The sequence below is a fragment of the Jaculus jaculus genome, chromosome 8, assembly GCF_020740685.1.
Source record: "Jaculus jaculus isolate mJacJac1 chromosome 8, mJacJac1.mat.Y.cur, whole genome shotgun sequence".
NCBI classification, from domain to species: domain Eukaryota; kingdom Metazoa; phylum Chordata; class Mammalia; order Rodentia; family Dipodidae; genus Jaculus; species Jaculus jaculus.
The window spans coordinates 98,990,314-99,015,662 of record NC_059109.1 but is presented as its reverse complement, the minus strand read 5'-3'; the positions used below and the strand labels follow the sequence as shown (position 1 = coordinate 99,015,662).

Genomic DNA, 25,349 nt, shown 5'->3' with positions numbered 1-25,349 from the left:
ACCTTTGCCTCACAAGTGCTGCGATTAAAGTTGTGTGCCAACACTTAGAATACTTTTAATTACATAATTATGGAATATTCATTTATCTCATATCGAAACTAGAAGAAACTTGTATAAAAGAAAATTGTGTTTGCATGTATATATGTTGTATTTAAGAAAGCTAGGGCTGGAGAGATGGCTTAGTGGTTAAGTGCTTGCCTGTGAAGCCTAAGGACCCCGGTTCGAGGCTCAGTTCCCCAGGTCCCACGTTAGCCAGATGCACAGGGGGCACACGTGTCTGGAGTTCGTTTGCAGAGGCTGGAAGCCCTGGCACGCCCATTCTCTCTCTCCCTCTATCTGTCTTTCTCTCTGTGTCTGTCGCTCTCAAATTAAAAAAAAAAAAAGAAAGCTAAATTCTCAATACAACACAATACAGCCAATATTCAGCATCTGAAATGAACAAATCAATGCACTTTAGTATGTGCATATGATCTTAAAATGTGGAGTTCACCTGGGCATGGTGGTGCATGCCTTTAATTCCAGCATTCAGGAGGCAGAGGCAGGAGGATCACCGTGAATTTGAGGCCACCCTGAGACTACATAGAGAATTCCAGGTCAGCCTGAGCTAAAGTGACACCCTACCTTGAAAGCCCCCCCAAAAAAATTTTAAAAAAGTGTAGAGTTCACTAAAGATAGTTATAGAGCTGATAGACAATGCCTTTGAGGGCCTGAGATGTGAGACATGGGAGAGCTGGGAGGAAAAGACTGTTGTCTTTAATTATAAGCCTTGCATTTAACTTTCAAAACTGTAAACCATTATTTTGGTGAAATCACAATGAAAATCAAACCATATATTCATAACTCAATGTCACACATAAAACTGTTAAAGGAAAACAGCGAGCAAACACACCCACGAGCAAACACACCCACATAGAGGTACATGCTAGAGACCAGTGTTGGTCATTACAGAGTTAAATGCTAGAGAACACAATGCTACAATCATGGCTGTCATCTTTTGAACATGCAACCGATTGTCATATCTTTCAATGCCCATAACTACCTTCAAGATAGGTGCTTCTGTTATTAAGCAGATGTCACAGAGAAGAATATGAGAAGTCAGACAGAAAGTGGAGTGATAGCACTGAGATTAAGATCAGGATGTATCTTACACTGTCACCTTTGCCATGAGCCTATATTCCATAGAAATTCAGTGAGGGCTAAGAAAGTTCTGAATAGTCTTTAAAATTACAGATCAAGCAGTATGAGAGAGCCAGCAGATTTCAAGAGTCCCCCACACTTCAAAGAAATTTAAATCCCATGTAATTTGCTATTTGAACAAGCACTGGTTTAAATTAAAAAAAAATTTGGTGTGAGGTTCTTTTATACTTATTTCCTACACACTTTTAGTCAGGTTATTTTTAGATTTGTAGCACACAACTTGAAATGCTGGCGCAAGCCTCTGAACAGCAGTGTCGCTTCACTGTTGTCAGAGACTTCTTTTCTGTTATATTTGATGGCTGCAGTAGCCCCGTGAAACAGGCTCATTTGGTGTTGTCCATCATTTCACAAATGGGTACATGGAGGACCATAAAAGTTTAAGCGGGCTTTCTCTAGTCCACACAGTTGACAAATGACAGAGTTGTGACTAGAATTCATAGCCCCTGAACTGTCTTTTCATTGCACACATTATCCTTCAGCCACTACCTACTGATGTCACTGCACTTCAATGGACACCTCAGTTTAGCCTCATGTCAGAATTCAGCACGTTGGAAGTGTTCACTTGCATTGGATCTTTTTTTTTATTTTGAGGGCATTAATTTCTTGAACTTTAATAGGAATGGGCTCTTTCATAGGGGAAATAACTTCTCATTGGTCCTTCCATGTTGTTAAGTTGAAAAACTTTAAATTATACTCAAAGTAAAATTTGTCAACTACTAAAGGCCATCTCTATCTATCTATCATCTATCTATGCCTTATTTTGGTTTACAGTTTTGGAAATTTTAGTCTATGATCAACCATCATCACAATATTGGGCCTCTTTTTTGGATTGGTTGATATTGAGCCTGTTGAGGAAGCAGAATTGCAAGGTTAAGCAAAACCATTTACATCATGAGACAGGAAATGGAGAAAGAAATACTACCCACTGTTCTTCTAGGACTCATCTTCTAGTGACCTAAGGCTCTCCTACTCTACTACCTCCCAAAAGTTCCACTGTCTCCCCTGTACTACTCTTGAACACATGGGTGTTTAGAGTCACAACATCCAAGTGATAGCAACCCCTAATGCTTATAGTGACATAAAAACTAAAACAACTGATGAGCAAAATATAAACACCCCAGAAAGCACAGCAGCCCAAACAAACCAAAACACTGGCATGATGACAATAAAAATCTGTTGTATACTCCTGAAGTACAGCCTCTTTGGGCTTTAGTCTTTCTGTCCACTTAAATATGTTCCATGCATGATTCGTTTCTCCATCATTTTTGGGTAAAGAATTCAGAAGGAAGGTTAGAGAGATCCCTCAGTGGTTAAAGAAGTTTGTTTACAAAGCCTAATGTCCTGGGATTCCATTTCCCAGTACTCAAGTAAAGCCAGATGCACCAAGTGGTGCATGTTTGCCAGGCACCCATGCCCACTCTTTCTCTGCCTTCCTCTTTCTGTCTCTGCTTTAAATAAATAAACAAAATTAGAGAAAAAAGAATTAAGAAGGGGAGTAATGGTGTCATCAAGTAGCAGAGATTAGAGTCACTGGAGCTAACGGGTCCTCGTGCAGGATGGCTTCTACACTCACATGTCCACTTTCTGGGAGCTCCTTGTTCTTCTCCCACAGCACATCAGCCTCTGTACTTGGGTTAGCCTTTTCTCTGCACTGTGTTCTCTGTGTGCCCACACTGTCTACATGACTGTATTTTGGAAGGACTAGAAACTAAAACTACCAGGTCAGGTAGACTGGTTAGATCCAGAACTGACATATTACCACATTCTCTTCAGTAAGAAGTCACAATGGGTGGAGAAATACTCTATTCTACTAGTTTTTGTAGTGATAACAGTCAAATCTAGGACTAGGTAAGCATTCCATAATCATGCTGCATCCCAGCACTAGGCTCTACTGTTGGTCCAGAAGCAGGAAGGTCACATTTCAAAGAGAGAGAGAGAGAGAGAGAGAGAGAGAGAGAGAGAGAGAGAGAGAGAGAGAGAGGCAGGAGGGAGGGAGGGAGGGAGGGGGAGAGAGAGAGAGAGAGAGAGGGAGAGAGAAAGGGAGGGAGCTGATTCTTACCATTGTAGAGAAATATAAGTGCTAGTTAGTGCAATTGAACTATACTTTCTCAATAGCTAGAAACTACATGGTAATAAGTGTTGCTAATATAATTATAAACCAAGGTCCACATTTATGGGAAAGCCATAATTCCAAATAACCCAGATGAATAAAATCTACTCTCATCCATGTTATTTTGAAGCGTAACAACACTGTAAGAAACTTCTCATATGTAGTTTTTTTTGTCCATTCTGAGCACAAGTGAGATTTGCATTTCTTACTCCCTTCACATGAAGACATATCTACTGCCTATTTATGGCCATGTTGTAGTTACCTTTTGTTTCTGGGTCAAACTGCTGTCCGGAAGCAGCTTATGGGAGGAACATTGTTATTTCAGTCTTACAGAATTCATAGGAAACACCATCAATGGTGGAAGATACTGGCTCACTTCATAGATCCATAGCAGAGAAAAAAAACAAACAATAAGAAGCATCAACAGCAAACAAACATGAACAGCCAGAGCTCAAAATGGCTCTTTACACACCTTAGGGCTGGACTAAAAGATTCACTCCCAGTAACACCTCCTATAGTAGGCTGCTGGAGACTTAAGTTGCAAATTTGATCTTAATAAAAAAATTCCCGAGGCTATGGGGACATGCATTCACATCTAAACTACCATAGGGCCATTTGAAGGAGGGCGATAGGTGCCATTTCCAAGCTAAAGCATTCATGAGTGAGCTGAGCTCATCATACTTCAATTTCAATCTTTTCTCCAAGTGTCCTGGAAGCCATATGTTAGGATTGCAGCCTGCCATGATGGTGGAAACTTAAACGGCTTCAACCACTGAATTATTATGATAATTAGAACATCCATCAACACTTTCCTCTATTGTGTGATGGTTAATCTTCATTGGCAACCTGACTAGATTTAGAATCCCCTAGGACGCTTACCTCTGATGGTGTTTCTAGAATGGTTTAACAGAGAAGTCCATAGGCACCATCTTAGGGACTCTGTTCTGGACCAGTTAAAACAGGGGTAAAGGAGAAAGTGAGTTGAACACCAGCATTTATCTCTCTTTCTGCTTCCTGACTACAGATGCAATGTGATGGGTTCTTGCTCATGCCTGTTGCCAAGCCTTCCCTGCCATGATGGACTATATCTCCTCCAAACATGAGCCCCAATAAACCCTTCCTTCCTCTTCCTTAAGTGCTTTTGTCAGATACTTTCTATTGTTCACAGTGTTTTGGTTAGAAATTCAAAGACTCTATCACTCCATGCGAGGGACAGTATTTTATTTTATTTTTTAATTTTTATTTATTTATTTGAGAGCGACAGACACAGAGAGAAAGATAGATAGAGGGAGAGAGAATGGGCGCACCAGGGCTTCCAGCCTCTGCAAATGAACTCCAGACGCTTGCACCCCCTTGTGCATCTGGCAAACGTGGGACCTGGGGAACCGAGCCTCGAACCGGGGTCCTTAGACTTCACAGGCAAGCGCCTAACCGCTAAGCCATCTCTCCAGCCCAGTATTTTAATTTGCACTAATTATTTCATGGATTAAAGGCAGGCCAAGGAAAGAGGCTGTGAACTAACTGGGAGAACATGCAAAAGAAGAAGCTGAGGCCACCACCTTTTATGCCTTGACAAAGTTAGGGTGTCTTTATAAAACTAAGGAGCACTTTCAAAGGTGAAATCAATCCTGTACCTTTGAAGTCTCAGGCATCTATTTGCATATATCATTGTGATTCCATGAAAGAGATTAGAAATTAAGGCAATTTATTTCCAGACACTTGTACTCCCATTATTATTATGAATACAAATGGTGAGATGGAGATAATTGGTGAAGGCTAGCTGACTTGCCCATACCACATGAATAATTATTGGAAAAGCTTTTTTTTTTTTTTTGAGTGCACTAATATAAGTCAAATGATAGGTTATATTTTAGCTGTGGAAAATGTTATTCTGGGCTGAATTAGTCTGTTTCTGTGATGCCTTGACTTACTCATTTTAAAGGAATCACTTTATTAAGTTTTATGAAAACTTGATTTGGTCCACACTTGAGAGCAACCTGGCATGCTCATGATTACCAATTGCCCATTGATTTAAGTTCACTGATTAAAATTTTTCATGATTCAACATCAACCATACAGGTGTGTGAGCAAGTTATCAATTAAATTTAAATTTTCTCAAAGGATCAGATTGAAAACTGGTTGGTTTGGTGGTTTCTGTTACATGAATGACTGAATTAGATTGCTCCATGGCAAATAAACTGATTTCTTAGAGATGTTCTGTTTCTTTCAGAGAAGACGTGTTAGGTAGACTATCTTAACAAATAAAGTCAAGGACTGGTCATAAAGATGTCTTGTCAGATAACGACTCATATTGTCTTGGAAAGTTATAGAGTAGGACTTATACTCCAGTGGTCTATAGTCAGATTTGTTTTGCTGATATACTTTATTTATCTTAGTGTCATGAGAACACAAATGATCAGAAACATTCATAGACACATTTGTGTCTTTCCACAATGTGAGAATTTATGTAATAGCAATAAATTCATGTCACCTGTGATTTGACAAGTAATCCTCACATCTCTTCTTAGCTGGCCATTGGAAAGCACAGGCTCCTTAATTTCAATACTAATATTAAACTCCATATCATATATTACACAGCATATAGTAAATATATATGTTACAAAATGGTTACATGGGTTAAAGAGGGTGAGGTAGAGTTCACAGAGTGCAAAGAAGCCTTTGTGGAGGCAGAGGCAGAGGGCTGACAGAGCTGCAAAGAGAGTATTTACAGAGGTTAAAGTACCCTGTTATCTGGGTACTCAGCTGCAGAGCAAATCACAGGGTCACAGGTTTGAGCTGATCCTGAGGGGAGAGTTGAGCTGCAGAGACGAAGTGGAGGACCAGGCCCAGACTGATGAATAAGTGGATGTTCAGATGGTAATTAGAGTGTGCTCTGCCAGCGGTGGGGCTGGAGCTGAGCTAAAGCCTCAGAGACAATTGGAAGTTCTCTGCCTGTCAGTTCCCTGATGCACACCCTGGGTGGGCAGGGGACAGGTTGGTGGGTGCCATGGAGTCTTTCATGGCAAGAAACAGCTAAAAAGTTATTGTTTTATGCAATATAGAGGTACTTATAGCAAGATCCAGCTTGATCTCAACAGCATGTTGAGAAAACTTGACACAGTCCTCCACACAATTTAAATGAAAATACTTTTATGATACAGGGTCTCACTGTGTAGCCCAGGCTGTTCTTAAAGTCTCACTTGTCCTGACTCACCTCCTGAGTACTAAGAATACAGGCATGCTCTCCAGCTACACACACACACACACACACACACACACACACACACACACACACACACACAGAGAGAGAGAGAGAGAGAGAGAGAGAGAGAGAGAGAGAGAGAGATTTTAAATCAAAGATTGTGCACAAACATTGGCATCTGCCATTTTTCTTGATAGATCTGTTAATCATACTTTTCAATTTTGAAGGTAACAATTAGACAAGGAATAAGTTCTCTCTCTCTCTCTCTCTCTCTCTTTCTTTCTATCTATCTATCTTTCTTTCTTTCTTTCTTCTTTTCTTCCTTCCTTCCTTTCTTTTTTTTTTTTTTTTGACTGTGTGTTCTCTTTGGTTCTCCATAGTCTCTTCCATTCCCTATTTGTTCATCAAAATAGGCAGAAGAAAATTTTGTTATTTAACCTTTTTGCTAGAGTTACTGCTTTGTTTATACCTGGCCCACCTGGACCTGAAACCTATTTCTAGGATCTCTCTCAGAATTCCTATTGAACACAAAATTCATGCTCAATATAGGTTGGAGAATCAACTTATTTAGAATGCAATGGTGGTCAAACATTATTATTATTTTTAAATGTTTTATATATTTACTTGTAAGAAGAGAGGGAGAGAGAATGGGTGCACCAGGGCCTCCTGCTACTGCAAACAACTTCCAGATAAATATACCACTTTGTTCCTCTGGCTTTACATGGGTATTGGAGAATTGAACCTGGGCCATCAGCCTTTGCAAGCACATGCCTTTAACTGCTGAGCCATCTTTCCAGCCCCACAATAAGTTTTAATTGCCTTGCTTAGTTTCCAGTCCCCATTGGGCTTCTGACGTGATGTCTCCTAGGTCTCCTCACAGACTAACATCCATCCATTCAGCAACATTTTCATGCTTGGGGATGGGTTGTTCTGTAGGAGAATGGAAAATGGAAAATTGTTTGTCTTACCTTTCTTCCTCTCAGGCAACATGTTTTTCTTTTTGTTGTTGCTAAATGGGACGTATTTTCCATAGAGAGAATGGAAAACACAACCTTTTCAGTACAGATAATGGCACACCAATTAGATAAACCCCAGCAATAGGGTTGTTACTCAGACACAGATATCCTTGTCTAACTGTTGTTTACTCATTTTTAGACCTGGCTTCACCCCTTATCCTCTCCTGAACTCATAAGACTTTGAAGGGACTGGAAATGGCAGGAATTCAATTCCACTCACAAAATTTCCCTTGATTTGGATGTAAGAACATCAAGCCTGTTTACAGATGGAAATGTGATCACAAACATCCAATGAGCATCATAAAGGAGCACTGCTCCACCAATATCAGCACACAGAGGGGTGTTCTGACAAGTCTTTTAAACTTTTCCCTCCTTTCTTTCTTTTCTTTTCTTTTTTTTTTTTTTTTTGAGGTAGGGTCTCACTTTAGCTCAGGCTGACCTGGAATTCACTTTGTAGTCTCAGGATGGCCTCGACTTTATGGCAATCTTCCTACCTCTGTCTCCCAAGTGCTGGGATTAAAGGCATGCGCCACCACGCCTAGCAAAACTTTTCCATTTTAATATATATATATATATACACATACACATACATAATATGTATATATGTATATATATTAATAATATATTATAATTAATATATAAATTAATAATATATTACATAATATACATAATACATACATATATAAATTAATAATATATATAATAATTAATATATATAAATTAATAATATATTACATATACATAATATATACATATATATGTAGTATGTATATATATGTATATATTATGTATATGTAATATATATTATATAGATACATAATACATACACATATATTAATATATATTAAATATATAAACATTAATATATAAACAAATAAATATTAAACATATATATTAAATATATATAAACATTAATATATAAACATATAAATACTAAACATATATATATGTATATATGTGTGTGTGTGTGTTTATTTGCAAGCAGAGAGAGATAGAAAGAAGAGAGAAAGGGGATGGGCCCACCAGATGCTGCAAATGAACTCCAGATGTATACACTGCTGTGTATCTGACTTTAAGTAGGTACTGGGAAATCAAACCTGGGTTCTCAGGCTTTGCAGGAAAGCACCTTAACCATGGAGTCATCTCTTCAGCTCCCTTTAAAACTTTTCTGAGGCAACTGTAAATTCAAACCCACCTCTACCTCACAAAATATTTTGGGAACATTTAGTAGGTAGACAGACTTAATAATCCATTTATATTACCAGTAAGGAACATTTATAATTGTCTCCAAGAATTGAATAAAATTCATTTTTGAGTGCTGGTTTTAGGATGAGAAATTATTTTCTAGATAGGATTTTCAACCACGACAAAAATTGTTTTCTTTAAAAAACTTTATTTTGCTGAAATCCATAAAAATATGTTGAGCATTGAATCAGTAAGACATGGTGGGTAACAGTCTTTTTCTTGTTGGTTTCCAGGAAAACTAAGCTATATTTAGCCTTTTGTAATTCCTTAAAAATGAAACAGAGCCACTTGGCTTAAATTTTCCTTTGCTACATTAAAGAGAGACTGGAAGTAGCTGCTTAGCTGCTGTGGGATCAGGTCTGGTCTGTGAGCTGTTGTCTTGTTGGACTTAAGAGCTTGATTATCATCCTTCTAAGTCAAATATGACTCCCTGCCTTAGTGTTCCCTGCACAGCCCAGACACACTCATGACCCTTGAAACAAAATTAATGCCACCTTCTTTATTTTATAAGATCATGCATGCACCACAGATTTCAATAGCTTTTGATAAAACATTTGAAAACTAGAGAAAAGAGAGAAAGAACGAGGAAATATTGTATCTAATATCAAATAATTATGTTTGGGAAGGAGGGAGGAAGGGGGAGAGAGGGAGGGAAAGAATGGGTGTACCAGGGCCTCTTGCTACTGTAAATGAACTCCAGTTGCATGTACCACTTTGTGAATCTGGATTTATGTGGTTACTGGGGAATAAAACTTGGGCCATCAGACTTTGTAAACAAGTGCCTTTAACCTCTGAGCCAACTCTCCAGTCCAAGACATTTCAGATATACTAAAACATTTGCCTTTTGTATTTTGTGGAAAGTTGGAGAAGAAATTAGGTGAGGTAGGTTGGGAGAAATTTGCCCTATATTCATTTAAGATTTTTCCAGGAAGTCTTACAAGTTTGATCACTTTCTATTTCAGAGTGTTTATCTTCTAAGTTATAGAGCTGTTGCAAAGGGACTGAATATGATGTTATAGGCATGTGTAACACCACTTGGGAGGCAGATGTAAAATGACAGAGAGTTCTTGGGTAGCCTACGTTTTGTGGTGAGTTTCAGGCCACCTTGGCCTCTACACTAAGAATTCTGAGATTCCTCCCAGTGAAAGTTTATGCTTTCATTTGCCTAGAGCTCCTTGGGCCCATCCTCCCAGAGAGCTCCTGCTTCTCCTGTAGGAGGGATGGCAGCAAGAATAGCAGCCATCATTTAAAAATGTGCTCACACATAGAGGAACATCCAGGCTTAGTCACAAGCAGCCTTCCCCCTGCCTTTGTTAAGCTGTAGTAAATAATTCTCCCTAGCTCCCCACAAATAGTTAATTATAGCTCCAGCAGCAGCTTTTTGAGGCAGGAAGCCAGGCACATCTGCAAGGCCCAGATGTGAAAGACACTCCCTGTTGAAAATCAAACCATTGATTAGGGCAGAAGAGCTCTTCCCACCAGTCTGGATACTGATGCAGACATTTCCCCTTGCTTCTTCACCCCACTTCCCCCCATCATGCATCTCCTTCTTCTAATATTGCCGAATCACCCTGCAGATGTAACACTTATGAACACCTGCTGGCCTCTTGACACAATGTCTAGAAAATGAATTTGTCTGCCAGATGGGAGGCAAAATCAGAAACGGCTGTCCTTGGGTCTCACCTCCTGCATCTGGGATCATAATGTCATCAAGGTCATGTGTCACAGACTTGGGCTTTTCCTTAGAGTTTCAAGCAGCCTCTGTGGATAGGAGTAGCAGTGGGGATGGGGAACCAGACCGAGTAGGGAGACCCTGACTCTAGAAGGCATGCAACTATGGAATAAACAAACTTTCTTTATGACTCTAGAAGTGTTCATCACTCTCTCCCCAACTCTATTCTTGATAAAAGCATTGTTAGGTCCCTTTTGACCTATTTCACCCTGCCAATAAATGTGCAAAAATGAGATGGCAATGAGATTGGATAGAGAGTCATGGAGTATAGTGAATCAGAGCACCCCCCCTGCCACCAAAAGACAATGTGTGTTTATTGAATTTCTAATCCTCAAGCTTACTTCCAAATCATGTTTTGAGTCAAATATGAGTTTGTTTCCTTTTTAAAAATATTTATTTGGGCTGGAGAGATGGCTTAGTGGTTAAGTGCTTGCCTGTGAAGCCTAAGGACCCCGGTTCGAGGCTCGGTTCCCCAGGTCCCACGTCAGCCAGATGCACAGGGGGGCGCACACATCTGGAGTTCGTTTGCAGTGGCTGGAAGCCCTGGCTCGCCCATTCTCTCTCTGTCCCTCTATCTGTCTTTCTCTCTGTCTGTCACTCTCAAATAAATAAATAAAAATTGAACAAAAAATATTTTAAAAAAATATTTCTTTATTTATTTGCAAGAGGAGAGAGAGAGAGAGAGAGGGAGGGAGGGAATGGGTGTGACAGGGTATGACAAATGAACTTCAGATGCATGCACCACTTTGTGCATCTAGTTTTACATGAATAGTGGAGAATCGAACCTGAGTCCTTAGGCTTTGCAGACAAGTGCCTTAACCACTAAGCCACCTCACTCCAGCCCAGTTTGTATCCTTTTTCAAAAATGAAGAGAATTTCAGCTAAGTGGGCATGCTAGCTGTAGTAAACAGTCAGGTGCTCCCAGATCTCCTTTGCAGAGCCCACATCTTATTCAACTGATGAAGATTGTGAAAAGTTTGTCTTTGAGAATTGTTTTGGTTAGCAGGAAGTGATTTGCCTAAGACCAAACCTCTTCAGAGCATACTCCTTGTCTGGTCATTACATAGGCACAAAAGCCTATTCCCTGTGCCTAAAGTTTGGGTACTTTTGAAAAGCCACTGCTGCTCTTGAATTTCCTGTAGGATTGTTTGAAGCCTTGGTTTCTATCTAGTAGATTCCAGGCCAGTTTCTCCCTTAGCTGAATCGTCACTGCCTCACTCCCTTGGAAATCTTCCATATAAAACTCCTCATCTTAGAATCTTCTACTAGGAAATCCAAGGGACTATACCATTTGGGTTTACTTTTCCTCATAGGGAAGCCACACCTCAAGGATTGAATTTTAAAGTGTGTAAAGCAGAGATTATGCACAATGCAAATTAACTGAAAATTCAATGTTGAGAAAATATTCCACAAGTGTGGAACTTTGGAATCTGGTCATGTCCCACCACTCCCATAGCAGGTGAAGAAGTTGGAGATATTTTGTATGCAAAGTATTATCTTTACATGTTGCAGTGTCTCATCCAGAAAGGTCAACTATCCCCACTGTGAGAGTCTCCAACTGCATGCTCAATTGCTGCATGGTTCAATTCATGGCCAGGCAGGGTACAGGATAACTGGGCAGAATAGTCAGGGAAATTACCACCCTTATTAATTCTGCCTTCATTTTAACTTTTCCATTCATAGCTCAGTGCATTCATTGTATACGTATTATATAAACTTAAGATGTATCTATTTTCTGCATTATTTTTAATTTACAAAGACCAATTAGTAGTGATAATGTTGTTTAAGGAACCACAAGTTCATGGGCAGTGTTCACCTTTCCTTAGCTTTTTAGTGAAACTAAAACTAATTTGAGAAGAGTACTAAGTTGTATTTCGTCCCCCATCACTATGGCTATGTGACCCCAGGAACGTCATTTGCTCTCTCAGAGTATATTTATCCTAAGTGGATAAAGCTTCAAGACACAGGGCTAATCTATGTTTTCTTAGGACTCTGTCTGCTCTCTAATTCTTTGTGCAGAGGAGCTGGAGAAATTAATTTTCGACATACAAATCCGTGGCAGAGTAACACTGTGTAGTGATTAAGGCTCTTTACAAATCATGGGACTTTTGTTAGATCATGAACCACCCTTACTCCAACTTAGGCTACAATAAAATGATCCTAAAGAAATAGCAGCAGGCAATAGCCTCTTGAATAAATGTTTTATACAAATGTAAAATATAATATATTAGACTGCCATATTTCCTATAATGTGAATTATAAATTTACCATATTACCTACGATTCTCAATAACAAAAATATAATCAAACCTATCTGATTCCTGTTGTTTCCCATTTGGAAGAGAAATAGAATTTCTACACATTTCTTAAAGAAGCATCTCAAAGCATGAAACATCATCTTAGAGGTAGCAAGTATATGTGGGGGGAACAGTCTATCTATTTTAAAGGCTCTGTGACTATGGTTTCTTTTTGCTTAACGTCTTATTGACAACTTCTGCACTTTGTATCTTTTTACCAAGCCCAAAGGCAGAGAAACTGTGTGATGATAGGTAGAGTGGCCCCAACTTTTCTCAGTCACCCACTACAGAAGTGTTTGGTCAAGACAAAAGTGGGAGGGGAAATTTTTTTCTATGGGACCGTTTTCTTTGAAAACAGAAGGTGCACCAGGGCCTCTTGTTACTGCAAACAAGCTCAAGATGCATGCAAAATTTTGTGTCTGGCTTTTGGTGGGTAGTGGGGGAATCAAACCTAGGCCAGCAGGCTTCACAAGCAAGTGTCTTTAACCATGGATCCATCTCTCCAGTTCTGACTGGGTATTTTGTCCCAGCAATGAGTAGGTAACTACAACAGTAATTGAATTGTTCACGAATACAAATCAAAGGAAAGAATGGTTTGACCACAATACTTACCAGTGACCTGCTTTCATTAAGAAAAATGATGATAAATGCAAGGTCTTGGAGAAGAATTGAAAGCTCACAGCTTTGCAATTATGACAACATTTTATGTAACTCATATGAGAAGGTATATTCATTTCTTAGCTTGCTTTAAACTGTTCAAGTTCCAACATTCTTTCCAAAAAGAGGAGTTTGAATTATGACTTGATTGCTATATTATGGCTCAATTATTTTCATGGGTTCCTTCATAGTTGACTGTTAATTTTTCTGATCTGAGTCTACCTGTAGTTGACTAGCATGTTCACCAATTATGATTAAATGACTGCTTTCAATTAGACTTCAGTGCTTCATTATGTCATGCCAGAAAAGAACTTGCTGAAATTACAAGTCATTCCCAGCTTCTGTCAGTTTCCCAAGTTTCAATCATGATGATAAATCCATCTTTAAAAATAGTATCAATTACTATATTATTAAATCTTATGAACAAAGAAGTCTGGTTCACTCATTAACTGAGAGTTTTTGCAAGCAAACCACACAAATCATGTCTAGTTAATTTCAAAGCTAGAAAAATATCGCTTTTGCTCTGGTGGTGATATTATGCAGTTGACTAACTTTTTTTGGTTAGTGGTATATCACAAACACTCCATAATTGTGTTCAAAAACAGACTCTTATATAAGCAAAATGTATTGGCACTGCATCATGAGGCTGTCATTTTGACATGCATGCACATTTGGAGGGAGCAAAAGGTAGAAAGACACGACTACCAGATACAGAATACAACGAGAACATCATATAGTCCTTTAGACATGGGAACAAAAAATATTGACAAAAATAGATACAGAGAGACACACAGAGAGAGACACAGATGCATACGAGAAAGATAGAGAGAGAGAATGGATGCAAAAGGGCCTACAGTCACATATGTATGTGCTGGTTTATGTGGGTTCTGGGGGAATGGAACCCAGGTTGTTAGGCTTTTTAGGCAAGTACCTTAACTGCTGAATCATCTCTTTAGCCTACAAAGCACATTTTAAATGACCTATAAAGGCTTCATGTTTCTTACTTTTTTTTGTCTTACTTTCTTTTGTTTGTGCTGGGGAATAAAACTAGGATTTCCCATATGCTAGGCTAAGTGCTCTATCTCTGAGCTACTCACTAGTTTTTTTATCGAAGTTTCTGACCTGTAATATTTATGCATATTTAAAAATGATTTTGTGTGACTGGATCAGTAGTTAAAAGCATTTGCTGCACAAGTGTGATGACCTGAGTTCAAATCCACATAATCCATATAAATCTTGAGGCAATAACACAGCTGTATCCCAGTGTGCCTACAGGATGGGAGATGGAGACAGAAGACTTCCTAGAAGCTTGCAGGCCAGCCAGCCTGGCATACACAGTGGTGAATAACAAGAGACCCTGCCTCAAACAAAGTGGAAAGCAAGGACTGACATCCGTGGTTGTCCTCTGAATTCTCCATGCACATTGAGGCACACATGTGTACATGTGTGCACATACACAGACACACACACACACCATGACACATACCACATACAAGGATAAAAATGATTTTGAAGAATAACTATATGATCTAGCAAAATTTCTTAGTAAAATAAATGGATACAATTCTTCAAATTAAATATACCTTCTTCAACCAGTGAGGTCCAGCTTGCTTTATTATTAAACTATCAAATTCTGTTTGTGTATTGCTGTTAAAATGATGTGAGTCCTACATGTCTTTGAAATGTATTTCATTTCAACACTCTATTTCAGATGTGTAAGTAGAATTGGACAAAACTGTGAAATAAATATCATCTTAAATCAATCTACCTCTGGCAGCTTTACAAGCCTTTATAAAGAATGTATGGGGTTTTGATATGTTGACTATGGGCCACAATTAGGTTTGGCTTTGAGATTTGATTAGCTCCTCTATAAGGTTTAACAAATCTTGCAGGGATTTTAGGCAGAGACAATTTGTTTTAACTCTGATGTTGAAGAGGCATTTTTAGTTTCATTACTTCATCCCAAATTTCAACACTTTTTTTTTTTTTTTACTTATGTTGATGGTGCATGTACATGTATGTACAGAAAAATGCCACAATTAATAACAATGAACATTCTTGGATTAGAGCAAGGTATTTGTTTTCTGTCATTATGTGTGTGACATCACACACATTGCAAAGCGTGCATGTGATGTTCTGAAGCAACAGTGAAGTGCAGTATAGCCCAGACAAAGGCTGCCACAAACATCTGGCATTCGTTGTGAAGTTGATATTGAATTCATTTTTGGTCATTATGCATTCAGAAAACTTTTATTGTTGCCAAATTTTCACAGTGCTTACAATTCAATTACACAGTCCCATGTGGGTTTAAGAAGCTGTGTGTAGAAGACAGCATGTTATAGTGAACTGTAAACAACTTACCATTAACTTCAGGTTCATGAGACCTAATTTGTAAAATCCATGCATGAGATGTGAGCCTGCATCAACAAGGTCCTTGGCCTTTCACCTCTTCTCTATTATTTACTTTTTCTTTGAATTCTATTTCAATGTGTTTGGGTGCCCCAACACTAGCATATTCCAACACTAGACATTTTTTCCCTTTTGTTTAAGATTGGTAAAGCCATGAGGAGGAATTTTTATGTTGCTACTTTTACACTTTATTGTCAATGATTTTTGTCTAAGAGTAGTTACCAGCACATTCTGTTCTTAGGAGATTACAAAAATTAGATGCCATAAGAAACACCATGTAGGAAAGACCAAGGCTTTACTCTAACATTTTGTAATGAAGTAATTGTCACTGGAAGTTTTACAAAACATTTTTATTGGTAAAGAAGTATGACATTCTGTACTTTATTTCTTCTCCTAAAGTGATTTTATTGTTGCCCACATCCTTGAAATTTGACCTTGACGAGGCCATCCTGCTGTCTTCTGTTAGCCTTCATGGGCTAGATGGGAAGATGGTCACCTATATCAGATACAGGCAATGGACTACCAGGCCCCTTCTAATGAAGGGAGATAATGCCTATGTTAGTGATAGTAGGTGACAGTTTGAGAAAGACAAATAAATATAGAGTCACCAGTGTCTGAACCCTTTCTTTGTTAACAACCCACCTCATCTTCTCTCTTGGAAACGTCACTCTTGACTTCAAAATTCAGCATTGCAGAGATCATTTTAAGCAGTGCTGAGATAAGAAAATCTCAGCCTCATGGCTCCACCCAGTCTCTCTGACCCAGCAATCTCCATTAGATTCATTGTTCTCAGTTCTCTTTCTTTGTAAAATTAATTTATTTGAAAGGGAGAGAGACTGGGAATGCCAGGGATTTCATCCACTGCAAACAAACTCCAGATGCATGTACCACCTTACACAAGCTATATCTGGCTTAGGTGGGTCCTGGGGAATTGAACCTAAGTCCTTTGGCTTTGCAGGTAAGCTTCTTAACTGGTAAGCCATCTCCCCATCCCCTCAGTTCTGTTTCTTAGCCTCTTAGTAAGTTGCATTAGAGATATCAAAATGTATCCAATAAGATAAGTTGTGGGCTGGTGGAGATTGCTCAATGGTTAGAGATGCCTGTTTACAAAGCCTGCCAGCCTGGGTTCAGCTCTCCATCCATACACATAGCTCCAGATGTAAAACGTAGTATGAATGTCTGGCATTCCATTTGCAGTGGGAAGAAACCCTGGTATACCCATACATACATATAAATAAATAAATGACTCATTTTTAAAAGGTGAGTGAGCAGGCACCCGAGGTGGTAGAAGACTGGAGGACAGATCCGTGATGATTCAAAGCTTCTACTCTGAGGGAGGGAGCAAGAACATAGGAAGAGAAGCCTCTTGTGGCTAAGATCATGCATTTATTTGAGGTAAAATCAAGTTTGGGCTGTCAGAGGAAGTAGAAAACATAACATGGAATCCAAGAGTGAAATAAAGATTGGAGGTGAAAAACAATTGAAGGTAATTTCCATCAAGAAATGCAGTGAGGAATGGGGATCATGCAGGGCAGTATGAAGAAACACAGGGCAATAATGAAAGGCTGTGATGGTTTTATGACTGCAACCGCACATGCCCATCATGAAGACCATGGCCTATTGTGGGCCACTCATTGCTCCATTTATAATATGAAACATAGAAGCCTCCTCATAGCTTAGATTCACCAGTAGACACCTTCCATGTAATGACTGATTTAACTGCTGTGTTTTCCCATCCATCACAGGCCAACCTGCACCTTCCTAAGCAATCTGCAACTTCATACAGTAACCCAGGAGCATACACTCAATGAAGGACTCTGGTTTCCTTCTTCCACCAATAGGCACAAAACAGAGGAGCTGAGAATCCCTTGAATCCATTTTGTTCATCATAATATATGAAATGTCTTTATTTCAATGTGTTTGCCGCCTTCCTCTATACTCACCGAGTGAGCTCAGATGTGTCAGTGAAGACCATGAGGCAGGTTTCTGGGGAAGACTTACCCTAGGGTCTCTCTCCAACTGCTGCTTGTGGTGTAGACTGCGTCTTCTTTTGGCCTTTGCAAGGCCATTGTGATAAAAGTGATACAGGCCTTCTGCAAAGGGGAGCTGTGGAAAGTAAAACAGACAGGAAGATGGTTAGTGAGCTTCTGGGTTGGTCCAAGGACAGGGACACATGAGGAGAACTTCCATGAGAGCACATTGTTACAAACCTTCTGTTAGACTTGGCCCTCTACTTCCCAATTTCTGTATTTCCACCCTTCTTCCCTTTGCTTATCTGATACCCATTCCTTTCCCTCTCTTCAAATTTCTCCTATACTTATTTATTTATTTGAAAGAGAGAGAGAAAGATGGAGATAGAGGGAGAGCGAGAATGGGCACACAAGGGCCTCTAGCACTGGAAATGAACACCAGATGCATATGCCACCTTCTGCATCTGGTTTAGGTGGGTCCTGAGGAATTGAATGTTGGTCCTTTGCCATTACAGACAAGCGCCTTAACCATAAGCCTTAGCCATAAACTGTCTGTCCAGCCCTCTACTATTCTTTCTTCCAGTTTTAGCTTGAACAATCTTTTAATTCCCTCTCTTTACATGGAGCACTGTGTTCAAGTTCATTCTCATGCCAGGTTCTTCATTCTCTCTTAGCTTAGTGTCTGCACTCTTTTGTAGCACCTGGTTCCTTCAGGATTTGGTTGTGAGAAAGTTATTATTCTGGATTACCCTTTCTGGGAGTATGTATGTATATATATATATATGTGTGTGTGTGTGTGTGTGTGCGTGCACGCACTTGTGTGTCTTATAAGACTGGGAATAGTGGACCCATCTACATCTAGCAAGCCTGTTGGGTGCCAGGCCAGGTTTTCCTTTAACTTTCTCTTCTAAGGATGCTTGAAATCAGGTGTGAGTGTCAGAGTGTGGTACAGTAGCCACAACAGTGAGAGCTTGTCTTTGTGTTTTGAAGGTTTTAAAGTGCACTACCATTTCCTTTATAATCCCAAGTAACTTGGGGAAGAATCTTGACCTAGAAGTTTGGAGTCTTGAATGCAGCTCTTGTCTGTTACCAGCTAACAGGGTGATCTTGGGCAAGTTACTCCCCTTACAGGTATCTATCTATCTATCTATCTATCTATCTATCTATCTATCTATCTATCATATACTTATATATAACTACCTATCTATCTGGACTTGGAGTCCCCAGATCTCTCTCCTTCTACCACATTTATTCCTATTGATGAAGATATGCTCTTAGCAAATTCTTACCCTGAACAATTAATTTAACTGAATTCTTAGCAATTAGTAAAATGCTATGCACATATACATTTTGCTGACAAGAAGACACCTAGTTTTCATGTGATTCTCAAAGAGCTTCTTGAATTGAGGAGTTTTACCATTCAAAGTGTTTGCTGTTGAAATGTAGGTGTGGGTGCTGCTACTCAGTGTTAAGCAAAGGGGACAGGATGTGAGTGCTCTGAAAAAAAGATTTTCCAAATTAAGTGGGACCACAGCATGGTATAAATATTTCTTAAGTAACAATCATTATTATAAGAGAAATATATAAAAAGTCAGAAACACAAAAAGCAAAGTAGAAATCCATTTACCTTTTCTCTTTCTAGTAATGTTAGATTTAAAAGATTATTTTTTATTCCCTCTGAGCTGACCCAGTTAAAAAATATGTCATTATTTTCATTATAGTAAAATGAGTTAATTTCAGTTTCAGTTCTTTGCTTACATGCACACACACATGCGTATACATACACACGCATACACAATTCAATTGTTTAACCTTGCAACATCAACTGGGGAAAATTAGAAACTGGCCTAAAGGCTTAAATGAATGATATGGAGAATGTAATAATCACAGAAGTGTTTTCAAAGTTCCCATTTATTTATAGAGATCTAGAAGGCCACACATATGAGACTGCTCACATAACCAAAAAAAAAAGTCAAATGTCAAAAATGAGCCTAATAAGTACTTTCCATGATATAGGAATGGAAAAAGACTTCCTGAACAAGACCCCAGTGGCTCAAGTTCTTAAACAGTCACTCAACCATTGGGATCATATGAAGCTGAAGAGTTTCTTTACAGACAAGCATATAATAAGCAAAGCCAATAGAATACCCACAGAATGGGAGAAAATATTTGCAGGTTATCCAACTGATAGAGGCCTTATCTCTAGAATTTACAAAGAACTCAAAAGTCTAAACAATAAGAAGACAAATACCCCACTCACAAAATGGGGCACAGAGTTAAACAAGCAATTCACAGAGGAAGAGATATAAATGGCAAACACACACTTAAGAAAATGTTCATCCATCCCTAATCATCAGAGAAATGCAAATTAAAACAACTATGAGATTCCACCTTACCCCAATAAGGATAGCCAACATCAAAAGGTCAAATGAAAATAAATGCTGGCGAAGATGTGGAGAAGCAGGGACACTCATTCACTATTGGTGGGAATGCAGGATGGTACAACCACTTTGGAAAGCAATATGGAGACTCCTGAAAAAGCTGACTATAGAAATACCAACAGACCCAGTTATACCATTACTGGGCATCTACCCTAAAACCTTCAAACCAAAAGCCAGAGAGATTTGTTCAACCATGTTTTTAGTGGTTCAATTTGTAATAGCTAAAAGCTGGAATCAACGCAGATGTCCATCAATAGAAGAATGGATAACAAAGATGTGGTATATCTACACAATGGAATTCTATACAGCAGTAAAAAAAACGACATAAAGAAATTTGAGGAAAAATGGTTGAACCTGGAACAGATCATTCTCAGCGAACTTGCCCAATCACAGAAAAAAAATCGACACATATTCTCACTCATCTACAACACCTAACCTGAATCTACCCAAGATACCTTACATACCCAGCAAGCACCTCATGGACTAGACAATAAAATGGATGGGAGGGTGGGGAGGGCATCGAAGGGTGGAAAACAGTAATCCGGACCCAAATGGCAATGGTACCATAAAATTCTACTTCCTAAAAGACAGGCCAAATGGCTGAACCTTCACTAGACCCTTACAGGAAACACCTGAACCACAAGACACTGGAGAGGGTAGGATCAAGACTGACCTAAATCTCCTACATCTTCCCTTCCTCCCTCTCCCCCTCTCCCCTCTATCTCTCTCCTCTCTAACTCTTGTATATTAGTTATGTTTTTCCTCAATTTCTTAGTGGACACTGACCTGTAACCCCCACTTCCAGCTTGGGCCTACCATTCACAATGAGCTTTTGATCAGAGAAACCTACAAGGTTTCCCAAAACAATGACAGACTTCTGTCAGAGTACTTGATGACCCACCAAAGGCCAGTGGTAAGACCCTATTGCTGAAGACTCCATACGCAGCTGACGCGTAAAATGGAATGACATGGCTGGAAGCCAGGAGTCAGTCCCCAGACAGTCAGCGTGTCTAGTACCAGAAGGTGCTACATAGGCGACTGGGGGAAATGACCAAGATCTGTCCAAGCAACGCATTGTTTAACCTAATTAGCAACAAATAACCTGATGTGATGCCCACACAAGTGCAATAGTGGTACACAGCCATGGTGAGGAACCAATTGCTCTTGATTTGGCTAACTGATCCACTCAGTGGTACTAGACCCATAGCTGGAGCTGGGAAACAAGTCAGAACCATACCCAAACACAAGCCCATTCTACAATATCAAGCTACCATCAATCATGGGGTATAAGAGGGCCTACACCTATCATACTGTCTATCAAAAAAGTAAGTGTTATCTCAATTCCCCGGGTGCTAACTTACTCTCCGTTGGAGAATCTACTTCTCTTTTCTAGATAGATGCAGATCCTGAGAGCTGCCCCAACATACCTCAAAAGGGGCCCAACTGAAACTAAGGACAACTGGCGAAACAAGCAAGGGTGATGTTTTCCTGTGAACGGGATACCAACACAAAGGGGAAGGAGACCAACGCAGAGAAAAATCAACTCCTACCAAATCAGAGAGCCAGAGCCTCAGAAGCCCCCAACACCTCAGCACTGAAGCAGACCAAAAATGAACCCAACATGGCTCAGGGAAATTTTGCAGGAAGAGGGGGTGGAAAGAATGTCAGAGTCACATGTTGGGTCATGATTTGCAGAGGCATTTATCATACCAATAACTGGGGGCTAACTCCACAATGCACGACCCATTTTCATCAACAAGGAGGGTCCAATGGGAGAGGGTAGATCACAGTTGAGCCTAAACAATGGTACCAAACTGCCTGTATTTGCTGAAAAGAAAACTAATAAATTAAATTTTAAAAAATGAGCCTAAATGTGTGCCTCTGGTTGACCTTCAGGATCTATGAAAAATTAGAAAAAAAGAGGCCAAGACCATGTTGCAAACTTCCACCTTGAGCATTGAAGGTGTGCCCCAGAAAAAGGTAAGAAAACTTGTTAGTTCAATGCCTTTCAGAAAATGTCTGTCCAATCTTTAGCTGATTGCTTAGACTGACCAAGAAGATATTCAGGAGCACACTCTAACAGCTATAGACTTTAGAGAGTTAGTCCAGGAAGTACACTAAATAAACAAATAATCAAATAGAAACAACATTTAGAAATAATATCAACAAAAACCTTAGTGTGGTGGAGGTGATCTCATTTCCAGTTTTTCCATGATATTATTTAAAATGCTTAGACCTGGGGCTGGGGAGATAGCTTAGCAGTTAATGGCGCTTGCTTGTAAAACCTGACAGCTCTGGTTCAATTTACCAGTACTCATGTAAAGCTAGATGCACAAAGTGGTGGATGCATCTGGAATTTGTTTGCAGCAGTGGGAAGCCCAGGAGTGCCCATACTTACTCTGTCTAGGTCTGCCACTTTCTCTCTCTATCTTAAATAAATAAAATATTTTAAACAATGGCCAAGTTTCAGGAAAAGAATTCATAAGGCACACAAAGAAGCAAGAACACATGACCTATACCCAGAAAGGGAAACAGACAGTCAACAAACCTCTCAGAGAAAGCTCAGATATTGGACTTACTAGATTAAGACTTCAAGGCAGTGAAAATATGTTCAAAGAGCTTAAAAGGACATTTTCTCTAAAGAAATATAGTGAAAGAATGGTGAATCATCTGCTAGAAAATATAAATATAGAAAATTAAAAAAGAACTGAATAGACATCCTGAAGCTGAAAACTACAATAACAAGTATAATAATTGAATAAAAGTATGTCTAGAGGGCTTCAGTAGCAGATTTGAGTTGGAGAGAGAATCAATATATAAATATGGAGATTATGCAGCTTGAGTTACAGAAATGATATGAAGTAAAAGGAACAGAGAATGTTCTCAAGACTTGTGAGACACCATCAAGCATATCAACACCCATGCAACAGGAGTGTCAGGAGAGCAGTGAAATGGGAAGAATATCAGAGAAACAACATCTTAAAATGTCCCTAATTACATGAAAAGTATTCATATACTTATCTAAGAATTTCAAGCTCAAAGGAAGACAAAAGTCAGAGGTTTGCTCTTGTAGACACCATAGTCAGTTAAACTGCCAAAAGTCAAACACAGAGAAGCAACAAGATGCAAATATGCAGTTATATTCAGTAAGACTAAAGACTGACTGTTGCTGGACATGTACCCCAGTAGAGTGCTTGTTTGATAACATAAGGCCTTGGGTTCAATTCCAAGTAGTGGAAAAAAAGCAATAGCCAAAAACTAAAAAAAAGGAAAACTATATAACTCCTCATTGGAAGTTATGGACATAAGCAGATAGTGGGATAACATATTCTAAATGACAAATGAAAGATCATCAACCAATAATTCTGTACCTGGAAAAAATGACTCTTCAAAAATAAGAAATTCATACATGCCCAGTAAAAGGAAACTTGAGACAATTCATTTCTGGCAGGTCTGCCCCCTACAGAAATCTCTAATTTTAGGTTAAAATGAAAGAACACTAGATATTAATGTGAATCCGTGGGAAAAAAAAAAATAGTAGCAGCGAAGGGAAGCATATAGGAAAGTGTACCAGAGTGGTATAGTTGGGATCCAAGGTGTCTCCCAAATACTAGTGTCTTGAAGCCATGGTTCCCACCTCAGCTCGTGGAGAAGTGATAGGAGGTGGGGTCTAGTTGGAGGAAATAGATCACGGGGGTGTGCCTTCGGAGGGAAATTACATCCTCCCCAAGCGTTCACACATGATGCTCTTCCCCACATCAGACTTGAAGGAATGGAGCAGAACCCTGGACTGAAGCTTCTGAACCAGGGAGCCATGAGAAATGTTTTCTGCTATGACTGGTTTTCCTACATATTCTCAAGTAACAGGGAGCTGAGAAACACAGGTAGGATCAATTACTTTTGTTTATGAAAGTCTTTTTCTCTTTATGGGCTTATAGTGTATGTATGATAAACATAGCACAAATTGGGGAAAGGGAATATAGCAACATTGCAGCAACAATTTTCTTAAAGAAATTTTTATTTAATTAATTTATTGAGAGAGAGAGAGAGAGAGAGAGAGAGGTATTAAGATGCAAATAGAGAGAGAATGAGTGTGCCAGAGCCTCTAGCCACTGCAAGTGAGCTCCAGATACATGTGCCACCTTGTGCATCTGGCTTATGTGGGTCATGGGGAATTAAACCTGGGTCCTTAGGCTTCACAGGCAAGCACCTTAACAACTAAATCATCTCTATGGCTCCTGGAGCCACATTTTTTTTTTTTGTATACTATTGCATTGGGGATCCACAATTCCCTTTTAGGGACATAACCCAAATTACCTAAGGACCCCAGTGCATTCTTTCTACGAAAATAAGGTGAATTTGAGAAAAGCATATTGCTTTAGTAAAGATCTAGAATATCTCCCAAAGCTCTCTGTATAACTAGCTTGGTGCTATTGGGAAATGATGGATCCTTTGAAAGATGGGGCCCAATGCAAGGTCTTCAAGGTCATTAAGGGCATGCCTTGAAGGGGATAGTCAGACCCAGTCCCTTCCTCTTTCTTTCTCTCTTGATTTCCACCTTACTACATTACTTTCCACCTTATTTTTTGAGACAGGCTCTCCCACTGAACCTGGAGCTCACTGATTTGCCTAAAGTAGCTTGCCAGAGAGCCTCAGAGATCCTCCTGCCTCTACTTTCCTAGCAATGGCATTATAAGTATGTACTACCATACCTGTTATTTATTTATTTTTACATGGGTTCCAAGAATTCAAACTCAGGTCCTCACACTTGTGAGGCAATCACTTTACCAATTGAGCTATCTACCCAGCCTCTTCAGTGTATTTTTTCTATTGAATTGTTCTGTGTCCCTTGTCATTAGTCAGGGATTGGTTTAGAGGAACCAAATAACTCTTATGTGGTCTCTGACTACAAAAATCTTCCAATCTGCTAGGGAAGGTAGAGCTGCACAAGTCAGCACATATGTTGAAGTTGTTCAAGGTGTGAGTTCTGGAACAGGGCTGTCTTAGTTTAAATTTTGGCTCTTCCGCTTAACATCTACGTGTCTCATGACAAGTTATCTAGTCTTTCTTGGCC

The 25,349-nt window shown here is 39.3% G+C and overlaps 1 protein-coding gene across 1 annotated transcript in view; it reads right to left on the bottom strand.

Annotated features, from left to right (window-relative positions):
• Positions 1-25,349, bottom strand: part of Pcsk2 (proprotein convertase subtilisin/kexin type 2) — a 316,714-nt gene that overhangs the window by 253,339 nt on the left and 38,026 nt on the right. Inside the window, exon 2 of the mRNA XM_004668723.2 lies at positions 17,866-17,970. Within this exon, the coding sequence (XP_004668780.1) occupies positions 17,866-17,970 (105 nt within the window). The remainder of the gene's footprint in view (positions 1-17,865; positions 17,971-25,349) is intronic.